Raw genomic sequence first — 27213 nt, 5'->3', positions numbered from 1 at the left:
TGAGCTAAGGCACATTCTTTATTCTTTCCGCACCGAAAACAGGAAAAGTATCATATATAATATGTCCAATCGAACACTCTTGCCTTCGAATATTTTAACCGCATCGAAAGCCATTTCTTCGATTTTCTTATACATCGAGATCAATTTCAAGCTTAACGTCCCGAGAAACGAACACCAACACTGTATACAACTGAATAATTGTCTTCATGATAAGCGAAAAAGCTTCGATTAATAAATTAAATACGATCGATCGAACCACCTTTGGCGAGCGATTTGGTGAAAAACCACAGACTAGATACGTAATCTACCGATAACGGACAAATCAACAATGAGTAGTTACCCTACACACCGAACCTAAAAACGCGTTAACGGACACCACCGGCGTTTGTAAGTGTGCTCTCGGATGCCGTACCTTATATGAGGATGATGCGGACAGACCCCGTGGTATACTTGGGGGAAACAAACTACAGATCATTCTCGGTCTGTTGTGACTTACGATAAATAAGGGTTCGTCCGGAAAAGAATGGACGCCTGTAACTAAATATGTCCAAAACACGAGGATTGTCCAATCCATCGATTTGATCTGCTGTAAATGGATTGATTATATGGAATTTTGCTGGCGGAAAAAGTGTCTGATCGAATAGGGGACCCACCGGTGCAACAATATTATGAATCGTCCTTATATGACGAGACAAGCTATACTCTTGAAGAATATGAAAAGTTTGTCATTGATGAATGAATATCTTCGTACAAAATTTCCTTCTAATGAACCTACAGAACACGACGAAAGTGTGTCGCCGACGCGAATCCGAGAACTCTCTAGCGGGTGGAAAAAAGCGCAAAAAAATATGGATCATCGAAATTCTTGTGTGTCTTGAAAACTTAACGAGTTATGGAAAAATGACACAAAAAATGCAGACACGACACACGAGGAAGAAGTGACCAGGAAGCGATTGGGGGAGGGGGGTGGCTTTTTTTTTGTGTGTGTGTGTGTTTGTTTGGGGGAGGAGTCGTCTAGGCAAGCTTCAGCTGCGCCTCAGCGACGCGCTGTTCGATGAGGCTCAAAGCTGTGCAGATGGCGTTCGAGGAACCGCCGATGCTGACGATGCGATTGCCGGTCGAGATGCCATTCTTGCTGGCTCGAACGTTCGCCCCGCTCAACTGTTGGATTTCAACGAGAACTTTTCCGTCTCGACCCAGAACGGCGCCGACGACCGCTTCGGGGACCTCTATATCTATCTGGGTGGCGTCTTCCGACGTGGCATCGAGTTGAAGTTGCTGATGGTGATGACGGCGATGATCGTCGTCGTAATCGTGTTCGTAGTCGAAGACGACCGCCTGGAGCGGCGGATCGTTCCACTCTGTCTGGGCGAAGGTGTCGCGGACAGGAGCAGAAGCGACTATCGGCGAACAGTCGTACGAATGGTCCGGCGACGCCACTGTCTCGCTCGGAAACGACTGCGGAGCCAGGAAATGCAGAGCGGGATCCACGGTCGCCGCGTCCGTGCCTGCAAAAGCACCGGCTGGCATGGTCGCGTCCGAAGCGGAAATCACTTGAACGTTGTCGACGTCGGAGGAGTGGTACTGTATCTTCTGAAAGTCGTCGGTGCTGCAACAGGGCACGGCGGAAGAATTATTGAGAACGCTAAGTATGAAATTCAATACTCCCAGGGACTCCAGGGTGGTCAGGGCACAAATAATTTCGGATATCACGTGTTCCAAGCAGCCGTTGGCTCGTAGCAGTCCCTCGATATTTTCTATGAACAGCGAGTTGTTTGGTCTCGCGACGGGACTCGAAGGGTCGCCGGCGCGGGTCTTGAACTTAACGCTCTGCGACTCTTGGCTGACGTTGCAGACGCTGCTGTTCGAGCTGTTGCTGAAAGACGGACTCTTGACGGAACTGGCCGCCGAACTCGCGTCCGAGAAGGCGAAAGGCGACCCCGTCGGGTTCGAATTCGGAGGGTGGGACACCCCGACGTAGCTGACGTTCGAACATATTCCGCTGTGGGGGTCTTGGACTATCTTGTCGAGGATCATCCGGCAAGCCAGGCGATTGCTTTCGACGTCGCCGGTGATGGTGACGCATCGCTCGATCAGCAGAGAGTTGAACGTGAGGTCGTTGCATTTCTGGGAGACCTGCACGACCGCCCCGCTGTCGTTTTTGATCTGGTTTATGTACCTGCCTTTCTCGCCGATTATCATGGACGCCGTGGTGTTCGGCACCAGAATTTTTACCTGATTTTCGCGCTCGAGCGTCAAGCCGCACTGAAGATCGGACTTGGTTTTCCTGTTATCCGGTTTTTCCCTGATGTTTCCTGCGACGAAATCCAGGCACGAGAGTATTCCTTCGACGTTCCCGATGATGAGGCACACCCTCTCGTTTGTGCCGGGATAAAAGTCTCGAACTTTGGACATTATTATCCTGGTTTTAGTGTCCTTCTGCAGTTTGGAGATGGTTTCGCCGCCTTTGCCAATGATGGCTCCAGCGGCAACAGAAGGAACGAGTATCTTGAGTCTGTGGTCGACCTCTTGGTCGCCTTGCTTAGAGTTGGCCATCGTCGTCGTTTATAATAAATGAGGTTTTCAAAACATCACCTGAAACAGAACAATGAAAAAGAAAAATGTTCATCCAGGGTATGAATGAAATATCCATTCGATTCGAAAAAAAAAACTTCAACTACATTTTCTGATTCAATTAATGCAAAAGTTTGGAAACACATCCCGGATAATGCTACAGACATTATCCGGGCCTACCAATGACAGTTCGAAGAATGGAATTTTTCCTGACTCATTAAAAAATGCAGGTGACAAAAATGACAATCATAGACCCACAGCATCAAAAATTGTGGAAACAATTATGAGAACACACTATTTTCATATTTAAATGTGCATAATTTTTTCTCAAACACCCAACACTGGTTTCTTCCAAAAAGAAATGCAGAAAAACTTCACTTTTTGAATTCAGTAACTCTGTTGCAGATAATATCGACACACATCAAAGAAAAAAATAGCTATCTTCCTGGATATACAGAAATGTTTCTACAGCATTGACCATACCATTTTACTCAATAAACTTCAACTGTAAGGAATTAGAGGCAATGCATATGCCATATTTAAATCATACTTTAAGAATAGGATTCAAAGAGTTAAATGTGACAAATATATTTATTGGCGTACGCAAAGGGGGGTTTGAGGGGGGGGGGGTTACAACCCACAAGCCAAGATTATAGTGTTATTTTGTAGGGAAAAATGTGAACTCCACCCCCCCCCCTTTGAGAAAATTCTGCGTACGCCTATGAATACATTATTACTTCGATGCCCATGAAAAAAAGAATTGCTCAAGGGTCTACTTTAGGACAACTTCTTTTTACTATATTTATCAATGATTTCTGTAATCTTCATTTATTTGCTAAAATTATAACATTCGCTGATGATACAACTACTAAACCAGACATGCACCTCTTCCATATTCCCCTGCAGAACTTCTAACAAATTGGTATATGTTTGAATGTGTGTATGTACAATGAACCTTCCGTGAAGTTTGTTTCTGTGTAATGCTTGTTATGCATAGTGTTGCCATCTGCAATCAATTTTTTAAACTATGAGGTTTTTCTCAACTCTCTGTGAGTGAAGTGTAATGAATGAATAATTGTAACGTTGCAGGCCTGTTGCTCTCTACGGTGAGATTGGCTTGCATTCATGCCTTGAAGTTGGAAGTCGCAGAAAACCAACTTCAGTGACCACCACAGCAACGACGGTGGGGTGATGAGACTGCATTACTTTATTCAGCATTAGATCATCAATCTTTAACGAACACCATAAATCATGATTTAAAGTTTGTAACTGGTTTTCTGCAAATCTTGAAATTAACGTATCGAAAACAAAATTTATGTGCTTTTCTTTGCATAAAAATACAGATATTAGATACAATGTTATTTTTCATAGCCAAAACTGTCTGTATAATTTTTCATGCAAATGCTCATCTTTAGAACAAGTACCTTCAATAAAGTATCTTGGTGTACAAATAGATAAAACCTAAAATGGAAAACACATACAATACTTCGATACACCCTATACAAATTCTATTACCTTAAGCAATATGTAAATCAATCAACCTTTCCTATTCTCATTTTATTATGCAGTTATTCACATCTATTATATGGCCGGACTGTATGGGGAAGTGATTATATAAGCACTATACGCCCTCACTATTCAAATACAAAAAAAAAAAAAATTAGAGCAGCTAACGATTATTCCACTCCCACATGTGAACTTTTTCGCCACCTTATATACCCCTACCACTTTATTATCTATATTTTCACAGGGTGTGGTAGCCCAGGTCGATAAGATACTCGCCTGAAGTACCAAAGGATGTTTAGTGGTGTCGCGAGTTTGATAACAGTCCGTGTCAGAAACTTTCCTGACACAGGGGTACAACAGAAACAGCGATATGACCACAGAAAAAGATTGCCACCGCAGGGAGTCCCCCATCAAGGGGTTAGCGCTCAAATGGTTATTGTGAGAAAAGCTGATGCTTCCAAGAATACAAAAAATTGCTATTCACAGTGGAGACAATAAATTTTAGTCTTGTGTTCTTGAAATTCCCAGCAAACTCAATTTGAAACTAAAATAATCAGTTTTCATTAAATCTAGTTGTATTTTCTCATGCCAAAGAATTAAATCAAAATATTGATCCGAATATTTTTAAATCTGGTTGCTTATCCAAAATGTTATATATATAGGTATATAATTTAAAACATCTATTGGTTTCGTGAAAAAAATCAAGTTAAATTACAAATTTTTAAGCAAATTTTAATCTAGTTTTAATCGGGTTGATCGAGTAAATTTACAACTAAAATTTTTAACTGATTAACAATCGATCAATTAACTGAACTGATTAACGAATTAACTGGAACAGCCCCAATTAATACTGTATAATGCACTGCCTATAAAAAAAAGATTATGGTTGCCTTATCTGACTATGGATAGCTTCTCGATTCATCTCACTATGTTCATCATACTTTTTAAACATGTCAAAATGGAAAAAAAAAAATTTGTTCAGTCTATACCTATATTTGATGCTTCTTTTAGGTAAAATGATAATTTTGTCATTTCTGTCTGTTGCTATCATCCTCTGAATTAATTTAGTTTATCCTAAATATGATTTCTATCAGTTTTTTCATCAGTCTCTTTTGCCCCATCAGCAATTCTTTATCACTACTTAACCATATATGGAGACCTTGTAAACATAACCCTGGAGAATTTTTAATTGGTACATGCCAGAATATGTGTTCTAAGTGTATGCGTGGCCCTAACATATTTAAGTTTTCTAAGTATGTGTTTCCCACACATGTTGAACTGGTTCAGTCATCTGTCTTCTATATTTTGAAATGTCTGAATTTTCACGTTTTAAAAGTATTGTGTTGAAGGTCTGCCTTGCTGTTTGCAGACACTTTTTAAATGAGCAATTCTTTAACACTTCAGACATGTATATAATATAAAGACTTGCCAATCCTGATAAACAGTGTAGTGTGATAACAAGGGCTTGAGAAATCAAAAAAGAATTTAGTCAAATTTCTCCTTTGGAGCCTAAAATATTTTTTTTCAAGAAAAATGGTTTTAAAAGATTTTTTTTCATGTTGATACACATTCTGAAGATATAGTTCGACCCCCTGACTCAAATGTAACAATCCTATGACAAAGTTTTGGGTGCTAATACCAAATCTTTACTCAACCTAACCCTTGTCAAGCCCTGGTAAACATGTGTTCTCTGAGATACCAATACTTACTTTCATCTAAAAAGAAACCCATTAAAAAGCACTATTTGCAGCCCTCACTTTTTCTCTCATTTCGATCTTGTTTTTTTTTTTCCTTTTTAAAAAGTCAGCTAATTTAGGTTGGGCAAAGATTTCTAGAAAATTGCCAATTTCCATTTTATCAGCTACCCTCTTCTTGGAAACCAAAGGAAAAATCTCATAAATCTGGTTTTTTGCTCTAAAATGATGCTGGAAGAAGCTGATGTTTTCAGAAATGGAAAATGTCATATGCAGTGCAGTAGGTCCTATTTTCTGAAATTGTCAAATTCAAACACCTCAGTGTCCACGAATAAGCTATTACTTTTTCATGATCAAAGATCTTGGGAGTACAAATTTCTCAGCAGCAAGACCAATGTTATCTCTAAGCTTTGCATAGAAGAAAATGCTTTTATGCAAGTAAAGTTGTTCAACACTTTTATCGGTGCATAGACAAAGTTATTTGAAATATTGGAATGGCTCTCAATTGTTTGGGAGGAGGGGGGGGGGGGGGGGGAACGCCTCAAACCTAACATTTCCATAGGTTAATATGGAGATGGTAGTGAGCCTATGCATCTGTGTATATAGAATATCACAGCAGATTTCAAAAGGGGGCCATATGCTGCCCCCGGTACTAGGAAATTCAAAGGTTGCCATGGATGAAAATCAAGAAGTGGAAGGAGAGCTATAACAGGTAGTTAGCAGGGCCACTGAGAGACGTGAAAAATAAATTCACATAGAAATCAAGCTTTTAAATTAGATTTGGTGAGAAAAGAAGTGACTAATTTCAGAATTCAGCAGAATTTTGCATAGAACCAGAGCCATTATAACACATGGGCCCATTCAAACATGGACTGAGGGCCTCATGTCCATAATCAGACTTACATGATATCTGGTAGCATGATTTTTGAAGGTAAGTTTGTAAACTTTACTTCTAGCCAAATACAGGACCCCAGAACACTACTTGAGAAATCCTATAATGCTCAAACATCCCTGCATAGAAGCTGCATGGGAGAGGGAACTTACCAAAGCTCAGGATCTGGTCATAACAAGAGGAAGGAGGCACACAAACCCATAAATTCCCTCTTCCTCATGGATAAGACAGGAACCACAGGTGAAAAAAGGTTAAGAAACACTGGAATATCATTCTATGCACAGAAAAAAAAAGCTGTGCTGGTTAAAGCAAAAGAAAATGAAAAAAATCTAGCAGAGTGGAAAGGGATATGAAAATGTAAAAAACTTGAACGGTAACTATATCATTGGTTGGCAGCCAATATGATCCTTTATACTGCCTAACTAATTGTGATTAATGCTATTTGTTTTCAATTTTAGCAAGAGGGTAAATTTCAGTTTTTTGGCAATTTCCTTGAGTGGATCAAATAGACGTTTTCTCTAATACATTCTTCAGATTTTCAAGAATTTTGTCCTTTTTTGAACTACCAGTAAAATCCAAAAGTAAAATGTATTATTTCAAGTAGCTTTCTCATTCCAAAAATGTCAATAGTTTCTGCTACCTATTTTTTCACAAAACAGTTTTTTATATAGCATTTTCCACTATAATTTTTTTATATTAACAAAACTAGTTAAACATAAAATATTGTTAAATATTAATCGTTTCACTGTTACGATGAGTATACTCTGCAGTTCAATGATTAAATATGCTCCAGGCCCATAACTAGGCTGCGGCAACCGGACACTGCCCTGGGGCCCCAAGCCATAGGAGGCATACAGAAAATGTCCTCTCATTCGCATAACAATCTTTCATAACCCCTTTCAAGGGAGTTCCTTAGGGAAAGTCTGCTCCAGGGACCCAAGAAGGCACACTACGGTCCTGGTATGCTCATTATATCTGGAGCCCAGACCCGTCATTTGGGGCTTTTGAAAATACACTAAAAATGATATACATACATGGAGTGCATGTCTTTGCCTTCCCCCCCCCCCCCCCGGAAAAAGTTGAAATGATGGCCCTGCTGGAGCCAGTAAAAGTTACACTGTTCCCAAGGCTGGATCTTGAGTCCCCCAAAATATTATTCGCTCACACTTGAGAAATGTTCAGAACCAGCCTTGACTGTACCCAAGAATGTTTGAACTGCACACATTGGCATATGTAAGGGTTATATGCTCCATCAGTAATCAAATATGCTCTACCATAACAGTGAAAAGATTGACAAATCAGCACAAAAATTCTCCTTTTGTCATTAGCCAACTCACTTTTTTCTTATATCTTGATAAATGAAGATAGTTGTTTCAAGTATGGATAGTGTCCCTTTCTTGTGTGCTCTCCTCCATCAATTCATCTTTCCCAAAAATTCCTGAAATTTTAACGCAAATCAATTGCTAACAATAATTAAAGCACTAATAATTGGATTTCTATGAAACAAAATTTCAGTTCTCTCCTCCATGGACTAGTCACAAAATTATCAAAGAAATACAGAAGACAATGTATTGTCTTCTAACTGCTTCACCTCACACCAACTCTGGTTATATAATCTTTCTGAATGCAAGCTGATGAAAATATAATTAGAATCATTAGAGTCATAATTTTTAACTCGTACAGAACACAAGAAATAGTTGAACTATTGGATTGTTGTTACAAATGGTGATAAAGGTGCAAAAAGATAAATAGTATAATGTAGGTTTTGCAAATTAAAACACATTTAAATGCAACCTAAAAAAACACTCCCCCCCTCCCCCTTCCCCCCCCCCCCCAACATAAAATTCTCTTTAGAAATCTAATCACATTGTGTTTTTCAAAGAAACATTCAGGGTTGCCTTTAATTTCAAATGCAGTAGACTCTCCATAATCCGTCCTATAGGAGGTCTGGCCCAACCAGTAATCCAGCGTTTTTAGGCAGATTTTCTTCCATCATAGAAGAGGAAACATATCTGAGCACAGAAGTTTACATTATTTAAATGGGCTTTTTCAATTAACTGCCAGTAATCCACCATGCCCTGGTCTGATATGTGTCGAATCAGTGAGAGTCTACTGATCATTGAATACAAACTTAATCCAGTTATTATAAAAATCCCCTCATTCCACAAAAAACAGACGTTATATTGGGAGTTAGTTATATCAAAATTTTAAGGAAAAAAATTGCTTCTTAACCATTTAAAGGCCATAAATGTTCCATAAATGGAACATAGCTTTTATTTACAAAAATATCAGATAAAAATTGATTCAAACATTTCAGGTTTTTTATCGTATATAAACGAGAGAGTTCAAAGTATTTTTTTAAATAAATTCAGAAACTTCAGGTTGACATTTTTGACAGAATTTTGAAATTTGACATCTTTGAAATCTGGGCATTTTTTTCCATTTCGATAAAAATTTGCCAAAATTTCAATTTTGAAGTAAATTGAAAATTATTTTGTGTGTTTCTACCACTTAATATATCAAAGTACATTTGCTCCTCACTTGGAGTCACGTTCTTGGAGCTTCCCGCATTTACCGATAGGTGGCTTCGTTCGGATGGGATCCATCTAAATAAGAGAGGGGTCTGGGAGGTTTACGATAGTCTTAGGTCAGGTTTTTTACTCCCAGACCACGTAGTCGGGAATGCGGGTTAGTTAATGATAATCACAACAGTACTGACGGGGAATTACCCACCTCTGACTTGGATGGCTTCTCGATTGACAACAAACCACCGGGCAAATTAAAATGTGTGTTAATAAATGCCAGGAGCTTGGGTAACAAGAAAGATTTTTTTAAAAACTATGATAGTTGTGGAGGACTTGGATCTTATAGCCATTACAGAATCTTGGGCAAACGATGGGGATGAATCTTTCTTACACATCTCCGGATACGATACTTTTTTGAGGAATAGATCTGATAGGAAAGGGGGTGGAATGTTGATATACGTGAAATCATGTTTGAAGGCTAGAGAGTGTAACGTGCAGAGAAGTGATATTGAAACCATATGGGTTGAACTTGAGAACAAAAGACGTCATAAGCTTATTGTTGGGGTTTGTTACAATCCACCGAATAGGGATCAAAACTATATCGCCAAAATGCATGATGAAATTTCCTACATGTGTAAGCGAAAGAGGGTTCTCATACTAGGGGATTTCAATTACCCGGGTATTGATTGGGAGAACCTTTCATCTGGAAATCAGTATGAAAGAGACTTTCTTAAGTTGGTGCTCGAAAATTTTTTGTATCAGCATGTATCAGAAGCCACTAGGGGTACTGCTATTTTGGATTTAGTTCTTACTAGTTCTGAGGATCTAGTTGAACATGTTTCGGTGGGGGAAGAGTTTTCTTCCAGTGATCATCGTATCGTCAGATTTCTCTGTAACTTTTCCTCGGGTAAGGTTGATAACAAAAGACTGATTCCTTGTTTTCGGAGAACTAACTTTGATGTTTTGCGAAGAAGGTTAGCGGAAGTTTTCAAAGACCGGTTGGAATCAGTAGGGGTGGTAAGTCAATGGGAAGAATTTAGTACGAAGCTGTCCTCTGTTTTGCACGACGTCATACCCTTTGTTCGAAAAAAGCGTGTTTGTACATCACACCCTCTATGGTTCACGGATAGCGTGCGGAACCTTTATCTTGAAAAGAAAAGAGCATTCAGAGAGTATAAAAGTGGACGAGGTGACCTATCATTGTTTACTGATAAAAGAAGACTGTTGAAGAAAGCGATAAGGGATAGTAAAAAGCAAGTTGAATCTAGGTTGGCAGATAACATTGGCTCTGACCCAAAATCATTTTTTCGATACGTCAATAATGGATGTAAGGGGACAGTTGGCCCCCTCTCGATAGGAGGCTCAAAAGTAGAGAGCAATGTAGGCATGTGTAGTGCTTTCAATGACTTTTTCGCGTCGGTTTTTAATGGAGATAATGATATTCGATATACGGGTGTTGCATGGGGTAATAAAACGCTCAACGATATTCAAGTGGAAGACGTGGAGGTCCTAAATCTTCTAAGAAATGTATGTGCAAGCAAAGCACCAGGACCAGATGATATCTATCCCAGGGTTCTCAGGGAAGGTGCTAATGAATTGTTGGGGCCAGTCGCACAGATATACAGGAGTAGTGTTGCTGAGGGTATCGTCCCGAGAGATTGGAAACTGGCTAACGTTGTTCCGATATTTAAGAAGGGTAGTAGAGAAGTGGTGTCTAATTATCGTCCAGTGAGTTTGACGAGCTCCCTCTCGAAAATTTTGGAAATTATCATCAAAAGGCAGTTTGTGAAGTGGATAGACGAGAATATAGTATTGTCGGATAATCAGCATGGGTTCAGGAAGGGGAAGTCATGTGTAACTAACCTCCTTTGCTTCTATGATTACGTGACTAAGGCTTTGGGTAAGAGCAAAAATGTCGACGTTGTTTACCTTGATTTCCAGAAGGCATTCGATCGGGTCCAACATGGCAAACTCTTGAAGCGTTTACACGAGATTGGAATAGGGGGCAACTTGCTGAATTGGATAGAATCGTGGTTAAGAGATAGGTCGCAACGAGTTATGGTGAACGGGGAATTCTCTGGTTGGACAGACGTCACAAGTGGAGTTCCTCAGGGAAATGTCCTTGGCCCCATACTTTTTTCACTTTTTATCGACAAACTCGATCAGGTTATCGATGGAATTACTAGCAAATTCGCAGATGATGTGAAGCTAATGGGGGTAATCGGAAATGAAAGCGATAGGGAGTTGCTCCAGACCAACTTAAACAAGATTGCAGCATGGGCAAATGAATGGAGCATGACGTTTAGCGTAGATAAGTGCATGGTCGCTCATTTTGGTTCGAACAACCCACGGTTCTCTTACGAGTTGAATGGTGTCACTATCCCGGATGCAACTAGAGTCACCGATTTGGGAATTCTCATTGACGAGCGACTTAAGTTTTCTGAACATTGTTCAGCGGTTGTCAAAAAATCGAATAGAATGCTTGGTCTCATTTTCAAAAAGGTCTCTTCGCGTTCTCCTAAAGTCATTCTTCCGCTTTTTCAAGGCTTAGTTCGTCCTGGACTGGAGTATGCTGTAAGGTTTTGGAGACCATACCTACAGAGGGACATAGACTTGGTTGAAGGGGTGCAGAGAAGAGCTACGCGTGTCCTTATTGGCACACAGGGCTTGAGTTATGAAGAAAGACTTCATTTTTTGAATATGTTTACATTGGATGAACGCAGGTGTCGAGGAGATATGATCGAAGTGTTCAAAATTTTCAATGGGATGGATAGGATGGACCATGAACTTTTAGTACACCGCCAATCGACTGCTTTTACAAGGGGACACCAGTATCGATTGGTGAGGGACAATGCAAGGTTATGGTGTCGCAGGGAATTTTTCTCCAATAGGGTTGTTAATAAATGGAATAGCTTACCCCCGGAGGTAGTAAATTGTAACACAATTGACACGTTTAAAAAGAAATACGATAAACATGTTGGGGTAAATCGAGAAGCTATCCATTCTTAGAATAAGACAACCATAAGTATTCTTTATGGGCATTGTATAATATTTTATCATGTGTATATATTGTTTGTAATTTGTGTTAATTGCATTTTTAATTGGGTTGCTATATTTTTTAAATATATGACATCCATATTTTTATGGGCATCTTTTTATCAGCCACCTCGTTGGGCATTTTGCCTGTTGTGGCGTTGTATTTGTATTTGTAAAGTAAATCAATTAGTTTCTTTGTACTGTTAAACGTTAAAGCACTACAAAAATGCATGTTCCATTTATGGAACATTGGCCTTTCAAGAGAGTGGGAATCTAGGGATATCTAATGTGCAATGCACTGCTTCGAACCCCAGGGTGGTTGTCATCGTTCAACATGTGTATAGGGGCTAATTCTGGGTAGTACGACACAGAGAAATGTGCTTTCTGGGGTGGATTGTTTATATTGGGTGAGTATTTCTTATTCTTGCATTCTTAGAATTGTATGTTTTTGCGAACTGCAGACTAATCAAACCGAGTTCGACAATCCTAGATAGTCTTGGTGCGTTCAGCTGAGTGTAACCGTATTAAAAAATTATCTTATATTAGAAGAAGCTGTAAGATATTTAAAAACTCATTCAGATTCCGAATTAGAAGATGCAGATATATGCCAATTACATGCTAATGAAAATGAGAACATCATGGATGAAGATGATAGCGTTGAAAATAATTGACAGTAGTATCAACGGTTCAAACTGATGCATGTGAAATGCTAGGTAATTTTGCAACAACGAGGATGAGGTGTTAGAAAACTCCCGAAATGTGTTCTTCAAAAGATGTAGGGCAGAACGAAGGAACAAAACGCAAGTGCAACACTCAGGTTTCAAGAAAAGGCAAGACAGTTTTGAGCGATCAGAAAAAAAAAAATTATTACATGGGATAAAAAAATTCTTTCTAGAACCCGATCAAAACCTCAGCTCTGGATTCCATTGAAAAAGATTTGGCATATGACCATTACAGCATGTTGAATAATTAATTCAGAGTTGCAAGAAGCAGATCGTATTTCACATTTGGAATTCCGAAGAGAAGTGACAATGGACCTTCTATGAACGAAGGAGGGGTTAATTATTTATCCAGGTCCACGTTGTCAACTAAAAAAAAGATGTCAGGTCATCAATGACTATTATATTGTCTGTGACGAAATGACTTTGTGGGGTTCGCCAAAAAAAACACCATGTATAAATGCTACAAGCATCACAAAAAGGTCCATAAAATATGTTTTCCTTCTTTTATCACGGACATTAGAAAAAATTTGAATTTTCTGCACTCATTTGTGTGTTAAAAAAACCAGTATGTGTTGCGAATTTGAATTTTATTAGAAAATAGAAAATTTCGTGTGGCAACTGTACTCCAGGAATAAATAATCGTGAGAATATAGGCAATGCCACTTTCTTTCACCTCTCCCCAAGTGATAATGTTCCATTTATGGAACATCATGAAAAACAAAGAAAAAAAATTTTTTCTTCAAATTTCAAAGTTAATCTATGTATAGGCATGCAAAAGGACCTCAAACTTCAAAACAATAAGTGACTTTATTCATAGTTCGGCTTTTAACCCTCTGGCTGCTCATCCCGCGATTTCCACGGGCAACTCAAATGTAGCAAAATCTGCTCATCCCGTGAGCATGTGTTTTTCTTCCTTTATTGAGAAGCACATCCCGTTTTTTCCCCGTTTAACCACTGAAATAAATTATATACAGTATTAGATCTTTCATTTACGTTTTGGCCAACAGATGTCGTTAGTTGTCCACTAAATTGCGGCATTTGAAGGCGCGTGGTATTACTACTCAAACTTCACTTTTTGAGTGAAAAAAATTACACAATTTTTAAAGCAATTTCGGTCCACAAATTGAGCAGTCAGAGGGTTAAACGGTTAAGAGAATTCATATTTGGACTGAATAAAAACATTTTCTTGTTCATTTTGTTATAATGTAAGCAGTTGCCGTGAAAATGCATTAGATTAGCGTTAACAAAATTGCAACACACACCTATGTACCAAATTATTCATTATGAAGAGTCAAGGTTAAACACAATTTTTAAACAAAAACAGATTTTCCATATTTTTTTAACAAAAAAAAGAGTTTTGGCAGAGATGAGTTCGGACATCATATAATATTGAATGGTCTTTGTAAGTAGTTATTTTGTATGAAAACAAAACTTTTGGGACTTTGCCTGCAGGCATTATGATCCAGAATATATTATGCAATAACTTATGGTTATAACAAGTGTTGACTGTATAATATTGCAGACATTTTAAATGATACAAAGAGAGTTCCAAATCATTCCAAATTTTCACTGAAAACATTTTTTGTTCACATCTCAGTTTATCACTATCCTCTTCAGCCAATCTGTTCAAGACGGCCTACCTGTACTGTTATACTCAGAACAGCATTTATTGTTCTCCAAGAAACTTATGCGTTCAGACAAACCAGTTAGATCTATTAATATTCTTTCTGATTTAAAGATAGATTAGAAAAAAGTGGAAATTATTGATGGTAATTTAATGGTCTTTGTTCTATCCTTTGCTTCACTTATGGGTGGGTGGGTACATAGAACCTAGCACTGGGACCAGAGGTCTATTTTGTACTATCCCTAAAAAAATTAAATCTTTAGCAAAGACCTATAGCTGAAGAGAAAACATCTAATAAGAATGTCTTGAAGCTCTTGGGGATTAAATGACAACCCAAGTGCTCAAACCAATGTGTAGAGTAAATTTCATGTTCACAAAGAAAGTGAGCAGCTGTTATTTCCTTATATAAACAACCTCTACAGGTTGAGTCACTATCAACTCCTATGACATGATATCAAGATGCCTTTTAAGAGTACACTGAGTGACCGAGAAAGACCAATGACCTAAGCAGACCAACGTTCAAGTGGAGTGGTGGTAAGATACTACTCGTCTACCACTGTGAAGGTTACCATCAGGTCCCAGGTTTGATCCAGAAGAAGAATGTGGATAAGATATTTTCTCTAATGAGCTTGACCACCGATAGATGGTGCCTTTATTTTCTGCCCAACTTGTTAACGACAATAAATTGTATAAAACGATATGGCTGGAGTTGGTGTACGGTGAAATAATAAGTAGACCAACAGCTCTGTGCATACTATTTTTGCTAAGCTTTATCAGCTCCTTTTGCATTAAACTAGGACAGTCACAATTCATCTCTTTTGCCTGTTGCCGACCATGAATGTTCAGCTAATCGTAGTACTGTTTTTTACTGAATGAGTTGAAAACAGTATTTCTAACAAATTCCTGTAAAATACCTAAAGCTGGCTCAGGACCAATGAACAGAGTCCTAGGATCTCTTCCAGTCAGCAAATTCATTACCCGAGATACCTGAATGACCACGTACCTAACAAAGCCTGCCTTCCATCCTTACAAATCAAGCTTCACAGAAACCACATCCAATGTTCTGAGAAGCTCTTTAATATACCTATACTCTGTTCGTTCTAACTTGGGTCCTGATGTAAATAAAAGCACGTGTGCGATGCCCAAAATGATTGGTTGAAGAACATTTCACCTTTTCTTACTGTGCAACACCGCCAAAAATATAGTCCTTTCTCGTTTTCCCCTCATACCATAAGATACCTCATAATTTTTATTTTTTTTAAAATATTTATTCCATATTATTTCAAAGTTATCTGGAAACCCTGGACCCTTCATTTATAATCATCATTGTAAAAGAAAATAATTGAAATTTCCAAATAATTTTTGTCCAAATATTATTTCCCATTACCTTTCGACGAATGTTTTGAAAAATTCCAACTTTTTTGTGATTTTTACTTGGCCTTAATGTTTTTTCCATCACTGTAATAGCCAGAAAATAGTGGTGGTCGAGTGGTCATAGTGACGGACTCGCATCGCGAGGATCCGGGTTTGAACCCCACCGGCACCACAGTGGTAGTCGGCTGAAGTTGGTTTCCTGTGGTTCCCAACTTCAAGGCATGAATGCGAGCCGATCTTCCCGTTAAAAAGTCTTGCCACAGAGAGCAACAGGCCTACAACATTACAAATATTCAATCATTACACTTCACTCACAATTTGAAGTATAAATGTCAGCACTGAAATATCAGATACAACACTAGCTGCACACTCAGACTGTTAGGTGCACACACTTTGTTCCAGACTCTGCCACAAAAACTGGGCTAGAAGAGATCTCGGCAACGGGATAAGTCCAGTGGCGGAGCCCCTAGCGTTCATTCAGCCAGGAAATAGTTGTCCAACACACTGGGTGATAGTTTTAATCCTCGACGCCAGCGGTTCTCAAACTTTTTAAAACCCACAACCAACCTTTTGATCAAAACGTTTATTGCTGATCTCCTTAATGAATATGTGAACATATTTTGATCAAGTTAAAAAGAAATGAAACTTTTTATTATTTCCTTTGAATCTTGAACTTTTAAGAAACACAAATTTTAAAACTTTTCACTGCATGCGCAAGATGACCAGTGTTTCTCAACCTTTTTCTGCCCATGGCCCGTTTTGGACCATATTTTCTTCTTGTGTTCCCCTATCTTATCCAGGACCTCCCCACCTTCATCTAAAAACAAGACTACTTATCAAATTTAATCAAAACTAAATTTTTAACAAAAAAATTGTTTATAAATAAAATCAATTTCTGGAACCCCAGACCAAGCACAGATCTAAAGAAGGTGTATGATTATCACTCCCAAGAGCCCAAACATATGGGAGAAAAATAGGCCTGTGCAAGACACAGGATGATCCAACGAACCTATACAATAAATTGGCTCCTTCTTTGGCACATCACCCCGAGTCAACATCTACCCTGAGGATAGAATTCAGTAAGCTTCCTTCTTGTGTGTGTGTGTGTGGGGGGGGGGGAAGGGATATGTTTATGAAAGGCTGTCTGGGCTGTAATCATGAGTCTTCTGGCAAAGTGATGTTCTAGGGCAGTGGTCGGCAAACTCATTAGTCAACAGAGCCAAATATGCACAGTACAATGATTCAAATTTCTTTTGAGGGCCAAATTTTCTTAAACTTAAACTATATAGGTAGGTACATTTTTAACTTAATTAGGGTACTCCTAAGCTGGCCTTTGCTAAAAACGTCCTCGATCTGATTGAGGTATGTTTGCCGACGTCGACCCCTTCAGACTCTCCCATCCACACTCATGTTGTATATGACAGATGTTGGATGCGGATGGAGAGAGGTGGTCACGAGAGAGTCATCATGAGAGGTGGTGGCCCAGGAGCATCGCCTTCTATGATCTGGCCGGGTAGAGGTTGACGTTCCTTTGGTATGGAAAACATTGCATGCCCCCTGTTGCGAGAGGAGACTCGTCTTTTGCGTCTATCTGGCCCCCCCCCCAAGTACCTTAAGAGAAAAGTTTCGTTTTGGACAACTTTTTCCCAAACTTCCCAGTTTCAACCCATCTGATTGGTCACGGAAATGTCACATGACAGCAGCGTCAGGCTTTCAGCAAAAGCCTGTAAAAAAGATGACTCACTAGGGAGGGGGAAGGAGCGAGAAAAAAATGGCACAAATGTGTGTCTAAACTAGTGCCGTCCAAACACATGGGCCCACCCAGGAATGGCCCGGGGGCCTCCGAGAAATTAGAACCGGTTGAAATTTTCGAAAATTTGGCAGGTAAAGGGCCTCAGAAAATTCGCTTGGCCAAGGGGGCCATTCATGCTCTTAAGATGGCCCTGGTCTAAACATTTTTCAAAAATCTGGAGTTTTTGTACGCCCGCACATGGTATTTTGTGGAAGAGTCACTCTAGGGAGCAAAGAGCCGTACGTGGCTCAGGAGCCGCGGTTTGCCAACCACTGTTCTAGGGGATCTCGTACTCAGCTGGAAAAGTAACAGTTTACATATTCACCTACTTATATTCAAACATCATTGCAAATTATCATCATGTAGGCTATGGATATCTTCACATCTAAACCAAAACTATTAAAAAAAAAATTTTTTTCAATGTTTGCCAAATTTTGATTTTATGCCAAAAATGCTCTTTAAAGCAAAAAAAAAGTGATTAATTTTGGTCAATATCTTTACTGGGACCATTTGCGTTAGGTATACATGTGTACATTAGGTCCTAACTAAAAAACTATGTTTAAAACCATTAAAGATGAACTACACATGTGTACCTCTGGAACGAAGATATGAGGGCCTTGGTCCTATAGACAGCTCTGCTGGCTTTAGAAAGTAATCACTTTTTTACCATATTTCCACTTTATTTCTTCACAGTTCTCTGTGGAGCCCCCCCCCCCACCTTCACTGCTTGTTGTGTGTGTTGGCTTCCCTTTTCCTCTGATATTTTCACACACACGCTCCCACAAAATATCCCAGGACAGAAAAAGGGCCATATGACTCCAGGTTAAAAACCACTGATGTATATCAACTTGAAAAATCAAAAATGAATTTAGGCACCAGCTAAATTGAATACGAGCCAAGCAGCAACCCATCCCAAAAAAAAGTCTGAAATATATTTTTTTTACTTTTCTAGGACTTCAGGACCCCCAATTTTACGGTGTCTTTGAAGAATGTTTTGCATTGTTCTGAAACAACCCTCAGCTGACTGGAAATTATCCGAGGTAAAAATTCTCATAGTAATGTTTTCTAAACTTTTCTTAATACTCTCCCAGATTGTTATGCAACATACGTCACAGATTATGGCATATTCTACTTTAGGGCCTAACTGGAAGTACCTGCCACCCTATTTACACCAAATGTCATCACAAGAGTTACCTATGAACTTGAGCCCCCCCCCCTTCCCAGATGCTTCCCAGCCTATGCGTTGAGATGACTTTTGGGGAACCCTATGACAGAAACTCAATTTTTATGTTCATGAATCGCCCTCTTACTACTGAACTTTAATTCCCAGTCACAGATGAATTAAAATTTTGTATTGTTGTTATAAAACCGAATATCATTTTTTTAAAGTTTTGGTCATATTGTATGAGACTCTTGTGCAATTGGGGCATACCCAGGTGGAGGCCCATGTGCTGAGGCAACCCAGCAAGTATGGTCAATTTAACCCCCATAATGAGATTTTCACTTGTTTTGGCATTAAATGTTTTTTCACGCCAAAAGAAATTGTTTTGAGGTGTTATTTCTTTGCAATTAATGCTTTCTCAAAATGAAATTGTCACATAATTTTCATCATCAATGTTGTCAGATTTTGTAGCATATAAAAGACAGATGGTGAGCGGGCCACGCCTGGTAGTAAAGTAAAAGCTTATGATGCTTTCATCTTCAAGAAATGAGTACAAAAGCTTATCAATTCAAAGTGTTTGAAAAAATAAAGGCAAATCAGTCTACCAAACTTTTTTTGTTTTTAGTAGACTTGAATGGTAAATATAATTGTAATTGCAATTAATTATTACTCTGGTCTAATAAATTTATTTTTAATTCCTTCCAAAAACTTTTGATGGCCATTGTATTTTTTTTTTATTACTGGAGTAGTTCTTTGCATATTAAATATATTTAAAAAATCCACCGCAGTCAAAATGAACCTATCTTGGGCTTTTGCAAAATTGCCACAATGGAAATTTTGTGCTTAAACTATTATGTCATTGGATGGAAGGGAAAAATTAAGATAAATAAATACAAGTTAAAATAATTAACTTGAATCAATAAATTTTCAAGGTTGAACTCATTTGAACAACAAAAAGTTAGTTTTTTTGTACATGAATGCATCAATGGGAGGGAATAGGAAGTAGCGAAGTGATGAGTACTCCATTTATCGGGTCACTCTGCTTACAGGGCCTATTTTTACTATCCCAAGAATGACCCTTTAACAAGGTGTTACTGTAGGCTGTACATAGAACAATATATATAATTTGTGTAATTATTTGTACTCTGAAAACACGCTCTCAACCAAGATGTTTGTTTCCACTACAAAAAAATTCTAAGGAAAACATACTAATTATGACAATGGTGTTCCCCCCCCCCCAATTAAAAAAAAAGAGAGGGTGGAGTAAATATAACTTTACTCAAATCATTTGTCAAATAACATTTGCATTCAACAGCAAACTATAAGGAAGACATAGATGCTGAACCCAATGGGTGTGAACTCTTTTTAAAAGCATTCATATCTACCAATTTGTACACATCCTCTTAAAATATTCAAGCCATTTCATATGGATACCCCAATTATTTGGGTAACAAATTATTTCATTCATTTTCATTTCACACCATGAACCGCCCAGGCTCTATCTACAACTGTAAATTTTAGCCATTGCCCCGGATGAGGGGCTGGGCTGTGGGATAACAAATTATAAAAAATAAGAATTATTACAAATTTTTTGGAGAAAACTCAGAGAAATTGGAGATATTTGACTGCTGGTGCAAGTAATACACATGGCTTTGGACAGCAATAATATTAAAAGGAGCTTTATCACTAATAATTGATGAATATATCATTCATGATGATTGGATTTCAGCATCAAATACACTAATTACTTCATTAATAATCTCAACGCATCAATAATCTTCAAAGACATAATGAGAGTTGGTGCACAGCAATATTTTTTCAGCACATTTCTTACAAAACTTACTATGCATTTTTCTTATCACAAGAACACAACATTCACAAAACAATAATAAAAATTCTTAGAAAGTTGTTCAATGGAAAAGTATCTCAGTATATGGGTGTTAAAAGGATGGCATGACGAAGGTGCGCCCACCACTACCTTTTCAAGACTAAATATAAAAAAATAGGGGGACAAACAATTTTTCTAGCCATTTCATTATGGGTACCACAATTATTTCTGTGATAACTAATTAGAAAAAAGAGGAATTATTACACAATGTATCCAGGAAATAGATCTTTACTGGATATTATGCCGAGGCGAACTCTGAAAAAAAATTCACCTAGTCTTTGCAGCAAATCGCAAACCCAGGTCCTCTTTTCCTATTGTCCAACCTGCCCACCCCCCCCCATTCGCTGAAGTTAAGGGAAGCTACTAATGTCTCTACTTCAATTCCTCACGCCACAGTGTGTGAAATAAGAAAGGCAGGGTCGCATCTCCAGCAGTGTATATGGTGATGCAATTGCACGATTTGCAAGAGGACCTGGGTTTGATTCCCAGCGGAGATCAGGTGACTTTTCTTTCAGAGTTCACTTCACCATAATATCCAAAAAAGTATTTCCTTGATATATTGGGCTGATTAAACCCATCTCATTCACCATTACACAATTTTTTGGGGAAAACTCAGAGGAATCAGATATTTCACTGCTGGTGTGCGAGAGTAATAATACAGTAAAACCTTGTCTAAGTTTGACACCTACAGTTTCATTAAAATCTGTCTAAAATATAGAGCTACAAAGAAATAGTTTTAAATACGCCATTAAAAAGCTTTAACTTGTAGAATATGACAAGAAAACTATATAATTATGTTTTTCTTCTAAGCATTAAAATTTTGAATAGGCGTTAGAAAATAATTGTGAACAAAGTATCTCTTTAATTACTGTCAATATTTTACAATCAGAGGAGCCAAAATGAAAACATTGGAAGGGCTGAAAGTTGTTGGTCGTCCCGTATATACAGGACTTACGTGTGTACACAGTTGAGGGAGGGTGCATTGCATTTTCTCAGATATTATTAGAGGGTTCAAATGGCCTCAGTCCCTATGTTTACAATGATGAAATTTAAATGCATTAATTAAAAATGTATTTTACAGTTTAATAGAAATTCCCCTTTTTTCACTTGTATAAAATCAATGCTTAGAAAAAAAAAATCAGAAAAAAGGCATTGTTTTGTCCCATCGATGGTAGAAAATGCCCATTCACTTTCAATTTTTTGTCATAATCCAAACAAAGTTTCATTTATTTCTGGTTGATTCAAATATTCAATAACCTTTTTTCTTTCGGATGATCAAATCTACAAACTTTCACTCGTGTACACCCATGTACTGCAGCAGGGCCATAGGGCTGGGCTGAGCTCTTAGGGCCTCCAGGTCAGATTTTCACAAGCTCTGAAAATCTTCACCTTTAACAATAAATTGTTAAAGCCACGATTTCACTTACGGCCATAAAACAGTTTTCAAACTACAATTGCAGGTTAAAGGATTAGTGATCAACACGGATTGGTTAAAATCCTCAATTTGACCAATCAGTTTTGATCTTCAATCCTTGCACCTGTAGTTTAAACTGTGTTGGTGAATAAGGCTGTTACTCATAGTGCTGTTTAAATTCAAAACACTTGTGGGATGTCAAAAATGATACTTCACATACAGAACACTATTGAAGACCAAATAAAAGTTTAAAATTCAAAAAGATAAAAAAGCTTAAGAAATGAAGGGACGCACAGAATTATGAGGAAAAACACTATAATCTGACTGTTGCACCCTATTTTGCAGGTTAACAATAAACTTGTTCTTTAAATCTGTTTGAGAGACGGGCAAACCTACTGACCCAACAACTTCAGATACTGTCAAGTACTCCACACACTTAAGCAGATAATCGGCAGACAATGGGCTGTACCTGTCCAAGAAAAGAACCCAGAGTGTGTCTAATGTCCAAGATAGAAGTGTGTCCAAGATATAAAATATTGTGGACATGCTTTCATATAGGATTATGGCCAGTTCCATTCAAAACTGTCCAATATATGGAGGTGTCTAGGATATAAAGGTGTCCAAAGTAACAGGTTATACTGTACATAGTTTTGAACAGCAATAACACAAAAAAAAGCTTTATGGTCAGTTTACTGAATATATAATTTGTTGCAATTGGGTTTGAGCATGAAATATACAAATTTTTTCATTAATAATCTCACTGCATCAATACTCTTCAAAGACATAACAAGAGTTAAGTATACATTTTTCAGCACATTTCTTGTGTTAATTAGTGAAGTTATTCACTATTTTTTAACACAAAAAGGAGCTTTACCACAAATATCTAATTATTGAATATATATTTTGTGGCGACATGATTTCAGCAAAAACAATACCAATTTCATCATTAATTATTTTATGGTCACAACATAGGTGCTAGTTTGATCCAGTCCATGGGTCCAAGCAGAACACCCAATATGGACACCAGTATCGATTGGTGAGGGACAATGCAAGGCTATGGTGTCGCAGGGAATTTTTCTCTAATAGGGTTGTTAATAAATCGAATAGCTTACCCCCGGAGGTAGTAAATTGTAACACAATTGACACGTTTAAGAAGAAATACAATAAACATGTTGGGGTGAATCGAGAAGCGATCCGTACTTAGAATAGCACAACCATAAGTATTCTTTATGGGCATTGTATAATATTTTATCACGTGCATAATATTGTTTATAATTTTTATTAATTGCATTTTTAACTGGGTTGCTTGTATTTTTGAAATATATAACATCTATTTTTATGGGCATCTTTTTCTCAGTCACCTCATTGGGCATTTTGCCTGTTGTGTTGTATTTGTATAGTTCTGAGAGCTCTCAATAATGTTACACCTATGGCCACCAATAATCTTCAAAGGTATTACAGAGATAGGTAAAGCCTACAGCATATTTCTTAAGTAATCCACTATAAGTATTTTACAACAAAGAAACATTTACAAAAGAACAAATATATAGTACAATGCATGAAAAGTATTCAGTGGGAAAATATATATATGTGTATAGGTGTTAACATGCTGCCCCCCCCCCCCCCACAAACACATTATGTAGCCCTAGTGTTGGAATCTTTGGTGGGCCCTCGGGCCAGATTTACATGGACCCTTGAGTAACGGGTTTATGTGAGAAAAAAAAACAAGATGGTAAGAATCTTCCCTGGGCCATAGGCTGGAACTCTGTCAGCCTCACCCTTGTGGGGGAGGAACCATGTGTGTTAAAAGGATAACGTACCAAAGGTGTATCCACTACTTTAAGACAAAATAAAGAGACAAACAATTGTTTGAGCTATTTCATATGGACACAACAATCATTAGTGTGATCACAAATTATAAAAAATAAATGTTACAAAATATTTTTGAGAAAACCCTGAGCAATTTTGGAGATATTTCACTGCTGGTGTGAAAGTATGAGTAATATGCACTGCCTTGGATAGCAAACATGAAAAGGAGTACTATAACCAAGTAATTGATAACTTTATCACCACCACCATTGATATTGATGAATGATTTCAACATCAATAATACATATTTCTACATTAATCATTTCACTGTATCAATAATCTTTAAAGACATCGTGTGACTTAGGTATACAGCAATATTTTTTTCAGCACTTTTCTTATTGATCTATTTTTTTATCACTAAAAAACACGACATTCACAAAACAGTAACAAAAATGTAGAGCAATTCTTATAAAGGTAATTCAGTGGGAAAAAATAACTGCATGGAGTTTAAATCTATGTTGGCGACCTTAAAATAATAAATGATGAAATTTGTGTTATTGATAATTCAATCACAAATTATATGTTTAGTAAATTTGTGGCGATTGAATTATCAATAACACAAATTTCATCATTTATTATTTTAAGGTCACCAACATAGATTTAAGCTTGAACTGGCCCATTGGGGCCCAAGCTGCCCCTCAATAATTCTGAGCCCTCACAATATTTATAATAATGTTAATCTAATTAAGACTATTATTACCTTTAAAGACATTACAGATAGGTAGGCCTATAGCCTACAGCACATTTCTCAAGTGATTCACACTGTACCATGGCTCCCCACACTATATAGAAGAGCCCTAGTGTTGGGATCTTTGGCGGGCCAGATCTACATGGACCCTCCTGTAGTGAATTTATAATGTAGAAAAAACAAAATGGTAAAAATCTTCCCCAGCCCATGGGCTGGAGCTCTGTTAGTCCCACCCTTGGGACCATTGGTGTTAAAAGGATGGTGTGACAAAGGTGCATCCACCACCACTACATCTTCAAGACAAAATAAAGAGACAAACAATTGTTTGAGCTATTTCGTATGAACAACATATTTACAGGGGGGGGGGGGGGGTTAGCGGGCTATATCCCAGGCTGGCAAGTTTGAGGGAATGTGTGGCTAAGGAAGTTGATAGAATGGGAGAATAGTGGCAAAATTTGTATAACCCTAAATAAATCCACCTTTGTGAGACAGTAAGTGATTAAATCAGTAAGTAACCTGGAGAGTTTACAAGCATGTGAGTGACGTACAGAGTGAGGGACCAGGTCAGCGAGTGGCCTAGAATGTGTGAAAGAATGTGAATAACTTAGAACATGTATAAGAATGTGAATGACCAAAAGAGTGATCTAGAGCATGCACAAGTATGTGAATGATAAAAAAGAATGACCTAGAGCATGAATAAATCTGTAAATGATCAAAAGAGTGATCTATATAGCAGGAAGCCATGTCAGTAAGTGACTAATAGAGCAACCTAAAGTGTGTGCAAGCATAGAGTGACCAAAACAGTGCAAGCATGGGAGTGACCAAAACAGGGGTGTAGGGATGACCAAAAGAACGATTTAGAGGGTGTGGGAGTGACCAAAAGAATGACTTCGAGGCAGGGTGTACTTGCAGGAGAGAAGGGAGTCATTAGCACAGGGTGGTGAATTCGAGAAAAAAGTGAAGAAAATTAGGATAGAATGGGAGATGGACAGCAAAACCATAAATGTGTCTCTGCATATGGACACAACAATCATTAGTATGATCACAAATTAGGAAAAAAGAATGTTTTTGAGAAAACTGAGGAATAAGAGAGGAATTTTACTGCTGGTGCACCAGTAATGCACATGGCCTTGGATAATAAAAAGGAGCACTACAGCCAAATAACCGATGAATAAACCATTGGCAGTGATCAATGATTTCAGCATCAGTAATACATATTTCTTCATTAGTCATTTCACTGCATGAATAATCTTTGTAGACATTAAGGAGTTAGGTAGCAATTTTATGGAAGACATTTCTTATGTGATTCACTAGAAAAATTTCTTATATCACAAAATATAACCCCAATACAAAACAATAACAAAATTATAATGCAATACAACAGAAATATATTCAGTGTAAAAAGTAGTAATAATATCTGGGTACCAGTGTTCAAAAGGATGACGTGACGGCGAAGGTGCGCCCACCGCCACCACCTCTTCAAGACATTACCTTAAAATAAGGGGGGGGGGGGACAAACCTTCTTCGAGGCGATCTTTAAGGGTTTTATTTCGCAGTTTTAACAACAATCGGAGGCTATTTAACAATCGAGCCAATCGCTAGCATATGTGTGGGTCGCGTGGCCGAGTTCCAATTAAATCAGCTCGATCACGAGGGGGAGAAGGTCGTACCTTTAAGATCGGGGAGGACGGGAGGGGAGACCCTCAAGATTTATCTGATAATTTTCACGTTTTTGTTCCGGAGCATTTAATAATCGATCATCAATAATCGCCGATTGATTCTTTTTTTTTGCGACAAGAGGAAGCTCAAAAAAAAGTCGACATCAAAAGCCCGTGTATAATATGCATGGTTGCTCCGACGAGAAATCCTTGTGGACGGGAAATAATTCCCGTAAAATAATTATAGAAAAATAAATAGGAAATGATAATTATCACGAATAATGAGTACGTGGGGGTGACGTGTTACGGCACAATTAAACTCACCGACCAAATTATCGACGGTCGCTCTACAATGGGTGGTTTTTTCCCCTTTTTATTGGTATTTTCTTAGGCGGAGATCTCGTTCTGAAAAAGCCGGACTCTCTCTCATACGTACCTACGTGCACACTCGTCTCTGCGAAGTCGTCGGAACACGTGCAACTGTGCGATTATGAAAACCCTGCACTGTGCCGCCATCTATCCCGCACGGTGCTCGTCAACTCGTACGATCTTCTACTACATTTCAGCGTTTCTCAACATATGGTGCGCGGCGGGGCTACCGTTATAAGAAGCAGGGCTCGGTGCAAAAATGATTTCGGGCTCCTTAGCCAGAATTTTATATATTTCGGCGCGGAGGGGGAATCGGTATCCAAAGATTCGTGCATCACGCAATATACAGGAATACTGAGAAAAATATCCACTCAAAAAAGATGTAGACGCAACCAAGAAAAAAATAATAATAACAATGGAAATTTT

General features: G+C 38.2%; 1 protein-coding gene across 4 annotated transcripts; it reads right to left on the bottom strand.

The window, feature by feature from the left end:
- On the bottom strand, positions 1-26931 carry LOC149070662 (RNA-binding protein Pasilla-like). 4 transcript variants are annotated; one of them, XM_089248994.1, is made up of 3 exons: positions 26855-26931; positions 8004-8104; positions 1-2595 (listed from the first exon to the last, which is right to left on the bottom strand). In XM_089248994.1, the coding sequence occupies exon 3, from the start codon at positions 2554-2556 to the stop codon at positions 1015-1017; it is 1542 nt and encodes a 513-aa protein (XP_089105120.1). In that variant the 5' UTR covers positions 2557-2595; positions 8004-8104; positions 26855-26931; the 3' UTR covers positions 1-1014. The 4 variants fall into 4 exon arrangements, with proteins under 4 accessions (XP_089105120.1, XP_089105117.1, XP_089105118.1 ...); XM_089248991.1 differs by having other exon boundaries at positions 26743-26877; XM_089248992.1 differs by having other exon boundaries at positions 26186-26867.
- Positions 26932-27213: the final 282 nt, after the last annotated feature.

This window comes from Pholcus phalangioides, unplaced genomic scaffold (genome assembly GCF_987345545.1).
Source record: "Pholcus phalangioides strain wild (caught in Gottingen) unplaced genomic scaffold, Ppha-v1.0 ptg000021l_1, whole genome shotgun sequence".
Classification (NCBI taxonomy): Eukaryota; Metazoa; Arthropoda; class Arachnida; order Araneae; family Pholcidae; genus Pholcus; species Pholcus phalangioides.
Note: the sequence above shows the minus strand (reverse complement) of the source record. Positions and strands in the feature narration are given on the sequence as shown.

Bases quoted from the DNA above. Each gene is read 5' to 3' on its own strand.
- LOC149070662 (XM_089248994.1), bottom strand. From the start codon at position 2,556: ATGGCCAACTCTAAGCAAGGCGACCAAGAGGTCGACCACAGACTCAAG.